This window comes from Triticum urartu, chromosome 5A, assembly GCF_056163025.1.
Source record: "Triticum urartu cultivar PI428250 chromosome 5A, HENAU_Tu73, whole genome shotgun sequence".
Taxonomy (NCBI): domain Eukaryota; kingdom Viridiplantae; phylum Streptophyta; class Magnoliopsida; order Poales; family Poaceae; genus Triticum; species Triticum urartu.
Window position 1 is genome coordinate 470,504,424 of NC_141877.1, and position 9,452 is coordinate 470,513,875.

Sequence of the window (9,452 nt, forward strand, 5' to 3'; positions counted from 1 at the left end):
AAAATTATGTGGTAAACACACGTAAATTTCAGCAGTGCTTGCATTTATCATGTCTCTTTTTCTTTATCGATTAAACCTTGAACGGTCGTGCAAAGTAGAGTCTGATGTGACCACCGCATGGTCGTCCTGTTTGGATAGTCTGAAGAGTACCCATTTTTATCTTCTTGGCTGTCAAGATTTAATCATGTTTTCAAATGCTTATGGAAGAGAGGGGACACACGCTGCAGTCGGCAAGATATGTTTGTTTATAGCTACACAGGGGCAAGTTGGACATTTCTTCTGCTCACTGTCGCCCCACCTCTATGTGAACTGCAGGACAGCGCTCTACCCCCTCTAATCACCCACAAATGCATGTGTTAGTTTCTTATTGATAGATTTTAGGCTGTAAAGAAAGTAATGAAAAGAGATAAAAAATCTAGCTAGGCTTACTACATTTAGAATTTAGAATTAACATGGCAGGCTCTTATTGGCCTGATTTAGGCTGTGAAAAAAAATCAAAAAAATCTCAAACAAAAAAATTAGTGAAAAATAGGGTGAAGCAAAATTACAACGCATACCCATAATTGTACACGCCGATGGAGAGGACGTTGAGAAAATTTGCATCCAAACGCTATGTCCACACACCAGATCATATCCCGCCACGTCCCAGAGTAATGCACGTGCCGCCCATACATAGGTCATTAAGTCACTTTCACCCAAGTGGCGAAACATGATGAAGAGATCTTCCCCAGATATAGAGGCTTTGGTATGTTATTTGGGTTACTAATTCTTCTATGCTTTGTACTTGTAGGCTCCTCGTATTAGCATAGGCTTACTTGCTAACGTTAGACTCCCTCCATCTACAAATATAAGACGATGTTTTGGATATTTCAACGTGAACTATATACAAAAAAAATTACATTACTGTTAGAACATCCTATATTGCTTTCTTCGTTCCAAAATACTTGTTGTGGTTTTTAGTTCAGTTCAAATTTAAACTGAAACCATGGCGAGTGTTTTGGAACGGAGGGAATATTTGTAATCGAAGGGAGTACTTGTCTCCTATGAAGCACCGATACGGCGACACTGATACGGTGATACGGGTACGGCGATATGGGATACGGCAATTTCTAAAAACAGCAATACGGCGATACGGCAAGCATATATAAATTTCTAGTTTTGTAGCAAGCAATTTTATGATTTTGTCCAACCAACATTACTACATTAGCAAGCACCAACAGATCGAAGTACAGGTACAGCACACTTATGACTATGAGAGAGTACTACTACTACCTACATCAACGGATCAATGATACTCTACATCAACAGAAGCCAGCGGCTGCCCAGCAGCCAATCATACATCAACGGATCAACTACACATCAGTACGCATCAGGGCTCGGGCAAATAGTTCACCTTGCGGTGGCGGCGGAGAATAGCAGAAGACTCGAGGCAGGGAGGCGACTCCAGGCAGATCAGCAGTTGGGTCGGCGGCGGAGGTGGCGACGGTGGCGGTAGCGAGCTACTGCTGACGGCGGCGGCAGTCCTGAGTCAGCCCTCGATCCCTGGATTGCCGCCCCAGACGTGTCGCGCGCGTGTCCCGGCCGTATCGGCATTATTTATTTATTTATTAAATCAAAAACTGGGATACTTCTGGGATACCCATATCTAAGCCGTATCTGGTGTATCAGCGTATCGGCGACGTCCTGAACGGCGATACAGAGAATTCTGACGTATCGGTGCTTCGTAGCTTGTCTCGACGTTGGTGCTAGAAAATTCTCAATTGCGAGCACTTGAAAAACAGAGCAAGGCCAAATGTACACAACTAGGACTACTTTGTTGGTAAACTTTTCTGTGACATTGGTGCTCGATTGAACAAACGATAGAGGATCACGCCATGGACGGCCCAAGGATACAGCACACACCTCCTCTGCTCTGGTCCAAAGTCCAAACCAAAATGGAAGATAGCCACATTGATCTTTGCCCTTGGAAGGCTATCTATCCATATGAACAGTCTCCTGTCGATTGTTACTTCGGACCCACTGGCGAGACGAGACCACCGTCGCCCCCCTCCCGCTAAAACGACGGCGTCAACCGGCCGTCTCCTGCTCTCCGCACCACCTCTGCTCGCACCATGGAGGCAGAGCAGCGCCGCAGACCAAAACCACCGTTGAAGAACACTACTACAGACACCTGCACCTAAGGATTCTCCTTTCTCCTAACGCTACACCGGAGGCGCTTCACAATGACCATGCCACCGGGATGGGCTGCTGCTGCACCATGCAGTGCGGCTGCTGCTGCGGCCACAGGGGCATCGGGAGCTGCTGCCCGGACCTGTCCTGCTCCACCTCCATGGACGCGCTCTCGCCGTCCTCGGCTTCCATCATCTCCGCGGCCGTGGACGCCGCCTGCGCGCGGGACGGCGCCCAGGTGACCATCGCTAGGTTCGAGGCCTCGGCTCCGGCGAGCCCCTCGAACAGCGCGCGGCGGTTGCTCGCCTCTTGCAGCACCGTGCCTGCGTAATCGAATCGAATCGCTGATCAGATTACATCGATCCAAGCAGTTGGGGACATCACAGCAATGGAATTGAACCCGCCCGGAAGCGAAGCTCCAACGGGAGGCAAGGGCACGTACCGTTGAGCGCTTGGATCCACTGGGGGCTGACGCGGAGATGGCCGCCCGGCCGGAGCGGGCCGAGCAGAAGCCTGCGCTCGGCCTCGGCGGGCCGGTACAAGACGATCGCCCTCTCCTCGTTGGCCGGCAGCGGCGGCGCCGTCGCCATGTCCACCGGCACCACCGCCGCGTCGCCGCACATCGGCGCCTCCTCAGCCACCCCGAAGCCCGCCACCGGCGGCTGCGTCCCCGGTGGCGGTGGCGGCACGACCGCGCCGGGCACGATAGGCATCATGTCCGGGTCCTGCGCACACCCAGAACCAAACAAAGCACCGCCACCGCTTAGCACATCCGATAAGGGGAGAACAGCGAGCAAGTCAGATTGGCAGGCACGTACCAGGCGGCGGATCTTGGTGGCGCGGGGGGCGACGGGGAACCCGGGGCCGACGTCGTCGTCCAGCCACAGCTCCGGCGCGTCGGCGCCCTTCCTCTTCAGCGCCGGCGCCGCGTCCACGTCCATCGATCACGAGCGGCCGTCGATCGGCTGGCCCCGGTGCTGGTCGAATCGAGAAGCTAATCACTCAATCCAGAGCAGGGCGAGGGGAGCGGTTGTCTGTCGTGTGGGGATTCTGCTGCTCCGGCGGCGGCGGCGGCGAGTGTTAAGAAAGGGGGAATGGAGATTTGGAGAAGGTTCGGGGGTTGGCGCTCGCGACGCCTCTAGAACGTCTCCTCTGTTCCTTCCGGCGCCTACGTGTGCGCACGGGATTGTTTCCGCGGGTGGCTCCCGCGCTGTCCGCCTAGATATTTTCCATTTCTCGCGCGCTCGTTGCGTCCGATGGCTACGGGAAGAAGTTGTCCGTCACTCCTCCATCGGGTGCACCCAGACCGGACAGCGTTTTTCCAAAAAAAAAAGGGGCAGAAACGGATAGGGTTGCATGATTGCACATCGTTGTTGTTTCTTCCGGATGCCACGACCGGGCTGGCTGCACGAGGAGACTGGAGTACGGCGCTCTTCAGCAGTTGATTGATATTTATTTGAAGATCATGGAGTTGCAATCCTTAGCAATGAGTTCTGAAGGGGTTGGTTAAGCCAACACGCAGTGCTATCCTCATGCCTCTATAGTTTGTTAAGCCATGTGCAACCCTATTGTGGTCACAGGAAATGTTTACCAGAAAAAAACTTTTTTTGGAAAGGAGGATATACCCCTGCCTATACATGTGAATGATGCATGCAGTCATGTTATTAATTATTCATAAGGACCTTACAAAGTAATACATCAGTATGCTTGAAGCCACCATCTTAGCAACACATTTGTCGCTATTCCTATCTCCTTGATGAAGGGGTGGCAAATGTCCGAGCCTAATACAAAACAGACATCGCACCAACTCCTAGCATCTAAAGCCGGATGCCTCAACCATGCCACAATGCTGGGATTGGGTCACACACCGGTCTGGCGCACTTACAGAGGCCGTCGCCACCACCAACCACTGATCCATCTCTAGAGCAGGTCCTGACGCACCAACCTTGCCAGGCCTACCATCGAAGCCACCATGGCGTTGAACAACGCAACCATCCTGCACGTGTCCATCCGCGCGCGTCCATCGCTGAAACTCCGCAGCGCCATGCCGCCGTGTTTCGTCGTCGGCCTTACGGTAGATGTAACACCGCTCCTCCTCTTGCCACCTCCAGCCATCACTTGCTCCAAAATGATGCCCCCAGGAGGGAAAGCGATACAGAGAACGCCATCATCGTCCGATCTGGGAGACCCAGATCTAGGGTTTTCCCGGAGCATCCTGAGCCTGATGACGCAAACTGCAATGATGATTCCTCGACAAGGAAACAACATCAAAGACGCCGCCATCGTCCGCCATGACCGTAGTCGGCGCGATTTTCGTCGGCACTTGCGCCACCGGGCGTGCGCTGTCGGCGTCGCTGGTCCCTTCAACCGGAGCAAACTCCAAAACATGCCCTGAAGAGGGATTACAGCGCAAAAGCACCGCCATCGCTCGATCCCAAGGAGATCTAGGGTTTCCCCCGGAGTTGCCCGCACTGTCAAGGAGCAAACAAGGATGGAGTCCACAGATCCGCCCAGCTGCCGACGTGTCGCACCCGCCACCATGACGACCGCGACCCGGAGACCAAGCCCATGTCTGGGCCCATATCTGGCCGCGTCGCCGCCGTCCCCACGACCGTGACGCCCCAGACCTTGAAGCCACCTGCCCTGGAGGTATGGGATCGCCGGAGCGCCGCCACCCCTGCTGTGACGCCCGGCCCCACGCCACGCTCCGGCACGGGGGCGCCGGCCAGCGCCAGCCCCTCACGAGCGGGAGGGCCCCAAGTCCTTGCCGCCGCCGGCGACGGCAAGGCTTCGCCCTGCCGTGCCCTCAAGCGACGACGAGGAAGGAGGAGGAGGAGAAGGGAAGGCTGAACGACGGGATCTAGGAGCCTTCCGGCCGCCACACGAGGGCGACTCGGGAGGAGGTTGGGAATCACTAAGATTTGCGAGGTTCTGTTCATAAAAACCTTATTATCCATTAAGTCTTTACTCTCCGTCAAGAGGTGCCCGTATGCTGATCTGTCGAGAGACCCATTTGCAAGCGTCGAAAGAGCAACCACACAATCCGATTGAAGCTGAACTGGGAGATTTGACTGTTGGATAATAAGACTCACTCCCTCCATAATCGCATCTAATTCCGCTTCAAGGGCCTCGTTGCAATGGAAAATACGTCGGTATGCAGCAAATAAAACGACTCCCTTTTCATCTCACAAGATCATGCCCGAGCTCACCGAACCGTCGTCAACATGAAACATCCATGAACGAACAACGCCACCCACCCCGTTAGCGGAGCAGGCCATGGTAGCAGCCATTCCACTTTCCATTAATTGCTCAACGAAAAGATAACAATGTCCACTTTTTATTAAATCCATCGAAGCACCATAAGAAAGAACCTGAGCAGGAGGCTGGGAAAGAGAGAGCGAATCCGGGGCACTATTAGAAAACCCGCCATAGATGATCGACATTGAAGCGCCTATTACGGGACGAAAACCTGATACCACCACAACAAAAACCAGTGAAGTATAGGAAACCACTTGCAAAAGGCAAAAGCACCCTAGAGCAAACGACCACAGTCCAAACTACATATCACCACAACGAAGAAACCAAAGTCTAGCGAAGCCACATTCAGGAACCAACACTCTCTTCAGGAGCATTACAGGATCTGCAAGCATCGGCGACATTTGGTGTGCCAGCGAAGACGCCTCATTCAGGGGCTGCCTGGATCCCCGCCTTGATAGCAGTTGCATCCTCTTGCTTTAGCAAACCTATCGAATAAGACAAGAAAGAACACGCGATGAAGTTCACCTCGATCGGTGTCAAGGCGATGATCGGAGATAAGCATATAACCAGGATATACACCGCCATATATTTTTGGGACTGCTACTAGCCCCAATAGCTTTGGTAATAATACCCCAAATAGATTTACCAACCCCACACAGAAAGAACAAAAAATTAGAAGATTCACGATCATCACAAAAACGAGCATAGAGGATTGCCTTCCCGTTATGTCCTCTGAAGATTATCCCTAGTCAACACAACATCACGGAACAACGGCCGGAAAAAGATTTTGATTTTCAAGGGGGTGTCAACTTTCCAAACCAACTCGTTATTAGACCCAATAAGGCGAATATTTTTTTTACAATGTATACATATTTTTTCATAAACATGATTAACTTTTTATACAATATGCATGCCATTTAAAAAGTTAAAAAATGTAAGTACCATTTTGGAAAAGTATATACAATGTAGAAAAAATGTTTGAGTAATTAAAATAAATGTTTCATACAATCAGAAAAATGTAAGCCACATTTAGAAAAATGCACGAGTTTCAGAAATGTGTTTCGGAGATTTTGATAAAACTCATGAATATGTTTTGGGCAATTACTTGACATTTTAAATTTAGGGCGATTCAAAAATCATGTCCATGATAAATTACAACACACACACACACACACACACACACACACATATAAGAATTGTTCATGCAATTTAAGAAAATTTTTATTTCCATAAAAATATATGAAAATATAATACGTAAATCTTTCATTTCTTGAGGAATAGAAGCAGAGGCAGAACAGTGCCTTTATGGAGTCAAAAGCCAATTTGCAGCGTATTAAAAGAATGTTCACGCACGCACTAAAAAGGTACATTGTGTAATGAGAAAATGTTGATATCTGTTATAAAAATAAAACCAATTAAAACAGATAATGAAACAAGAAGAAAAGAATACTAAGAAAAACAAGAAAAAAGCCAAAAGTATAACAAAGAAAGGAAAATCGAAGAAAATCAGTAAAAGAAAACAAAGTATAACGAGAGAAAAAAACCCAAAGAAAACCATTGAAAATACAAAGAAAAAGCAAAAGAAAACGAAAAAACAACAGAAGAAAACCGGAGCAGATCGGGCAGACAAACAGTGATACACAAGCGGGAGAGAGCGACTGCAAAAAATTAGGTTGGCCCGAGGCAATTCCTAATAGGAATCGATACGGGCGAGATGTAGGGGGAACGTATCCGGTGCACCCGCATATGTGGTGCTACCGGTGCACCGGATGTCATAAAATATTTTTAAAAATCTGAAAAAATTCTAGCATCTTAACACAACATCAGTGTATCATGTCACAAAATTTTGTATAAAAAATTGAAATATTTTTTGAGATACAAAAATGACAAATATGACATCAGTGTGATAATGGGCCAAATTTAAAACCCAAGTTATGTTATGTACTATTCAGTGTTGAATTTGTCATTTTTGTTTTTTGAATTATATATTGAATTTTGACTTGAAATTTTGTGACAACCTACATTGATGTTATGTGAGTATACTAATTTCTTTTAGAATCTTTTAAACAATTTAAAAGCACAATGTGAGTTTAGTGCACCGGTAACACCATAAGCTCCGATGCATCAGATATTTTCCCGAGATATAGGCCCTGGCGCTGTACAATGGCAAATAGGACTTGGTGCTCCGATTGAATCGATGCCTGCTCAGTCCCGCCTACTGTACAACACAGAGACCTCCACCTCGGCGCCTTTAGCTCCCGTTAGCGAACACAACGCCCGCTGCGTCGCTTGCATTGGCCTGGCCCAGCAAAGCTCGCTGGCTGTCGCCGCTCGGTCGCTAGCTGCCCGCTCAATCGTTGGCTCCCGTTAGTTCACTTTTTTTTCTTGACTCAAAAAATGCTACAGTATGTACTGATTTTCTTGGAAAAAACAAACCGTTTTGCTGTAGTATGGACTCTTGTCCTTTGGAAAAAGTTCATCGATTTAAAAAAAATCATCAAATTTGAAAACAGTTCATTGAATTTGAAAAAAGTTCATCAAATTCAAAAAAAGTTCATCGAATTTGAAAAAAGTTCATCATATTAGAAAAAAAGTTCATTGAATTTGAAAAAAAGTTCATCCAGATCGGAAAAAGTTCATCGAATTTGAAAAAAATTCATATGATTTGAAAAAACGTTCATCAAATTTATCGAAAAGATCATTAAATTCAAGAGAAAGTTCATCGATTTGCAGAAATATTATGAAGAAAAAAAGTTTCGCAAATTTGAAAAGAAATAGAAAAAGGGGAAAGAAGCAGAGGAAAAGATGGGAAAACATGCAAGGAATCTCACCAAGGGAAGCATTTTTTTGAGGGCTAACATGCTTTACTTTATTGATCAATGGTACGAATTACAGGGATAATAGCAGTATCAAAAGGGTTTAAAAACCACACATGACGACCTTCATCTATATGTAAAGCATGCCTAGCTAAACTATAGGCCTCCTTATTGGAGAGACGTCCTTCATGAATAAAGGAGCAGGAGAGGAAATCTGTAGCTATATTGTTGATCTCCTGCACAATTGGTGCAATAATCCCAAGAGTTCCAGTATGAATATCGTTGACAACAGAGAGGCAATCCGAGGCCACACAATTTTTAGTGATCATCAAGTCCTTGGGCAGAGCAGTGGCGGCAAGCAAGAGCTTCTAATGTTGTCGGCTCCGTGAGTCCGTCAAAGACCAACGCCGAAGAGCCATCACGACATACGATCCTAAGAGCAACTTTAACGGGCCGACTCAAACGGACGGTGTTTTTATCCGTTTTTGTCTGTTTGAATCGGCCCGGCAGACACAAACGTCTGGCGTTGTGTTTGGGTCGGCACGAGCGCCCAACGCTGGTCCGATCCATTTCGTCGGCGTGCCAAAAAAAAAGAATATTGCGAGCAGTTTAAAAATAAATACATGCACTTAATTAAACATGAAAGCCGACCACGAAGGCCGGCGAAAGTCCACGTTACATTAATTAACACTAAAAACTAGGTGACGCACTACCCTAGGCGTCCTCGTCAGCGGCGGCGTCTGCATCGGGACCGCTGAGGTCGATCAACGTCGGCGCAGGGCCGACCCAGGGGAACGCCGTGTTTCAGACGACGGTGATGTCGGGCTTTGCCGCTGCTGCCTGGGCCTGGCGCGCCTCCTCGTCGGCCTCGCGCTCGAGTATCTGCAGACGCTCGCCCTCCCGGCGCTTCTCGGCCAGCCGAACGCGGCGCCAGTGGTCGAGGTAGGCCGCCTCCTGCTTCTCCGTCGCCCCAAGCCAAATCGGCGGAGCGCTGACCCACTTGCACACTACTCCGGTCCAGAAGTAGCGCTCGCGGTAGGACGGCTCCTCCGGCTCGGCTTTGGGCGGGGACGGCGGGCCACCGGCGGCACGACGCAGTCGCCGGCCGCGGAGAGGGCCATGGCCTCCGCCATGGTAGCCTCGAAAGCCGCCTCGTCCGCCTCCCTCCACCGCTCCTCCGCCTCGCTCTCCTTGATGGCCGCCTGGTAG

The 9,452-nt window shown here is 49.1% G+C and overlaps 1 protein-coding gene across 1 annotated transcript; it reads right to left on the reverse strand.

Annotated features, from left to right (window-relative positions):
• Positions 1-1,115: 1,115 nt before the first annotated feature.
• Positions 1,116-3,429, reverse strand: LOC147972028 (uncharacterized). Its single transcript, XM_087521238.1, has 3 exons — positions 2,988-3,429; positions 2,612-2,894; positions 1,116-2,492 (listed from the first exon to the last, which is right to left on the reverse strand). Exons 1-3 carry the CDS (start codon positions 3,108-3,110, stop codon positions 2,218-2,220), a joined length of 681 nt encoding a protein of 226 aa, XP_087377364.1. The 5' UTR covers positions 3,111-3,429; the 3' UTR covers positions 1,116-2,217.
• Between the last annotated feature and the right edge of the window lie 6,023 nt (positions 3,430-9,452).

Excerpts from the sequence above, each read along its gene's own strand:
- LOC147972028 (XM_087521238.1), bottom strand. The coding sequence starts at position 3,110 with ATGGACGTGGACGCGGCGCCGGCGCTGAAGAGGAAGGGCGCCGACGCG. Across the intron at positions 2,895-2,987 it reads CCACCAAGATCCGCCGCCTG|GACCCGGACATGATGCCTAT; the intron begins GTACGTGCCTGC and ends GGGTGTGCGCAG. Across the intron at positions 2,493-2,611 it reads GTGGATCCAAGCGCTCAACG|GCACGGTGCTGCAAGAGGCG; the intron begins GTACGTGCCCTT and ends TCGATTACGCAG.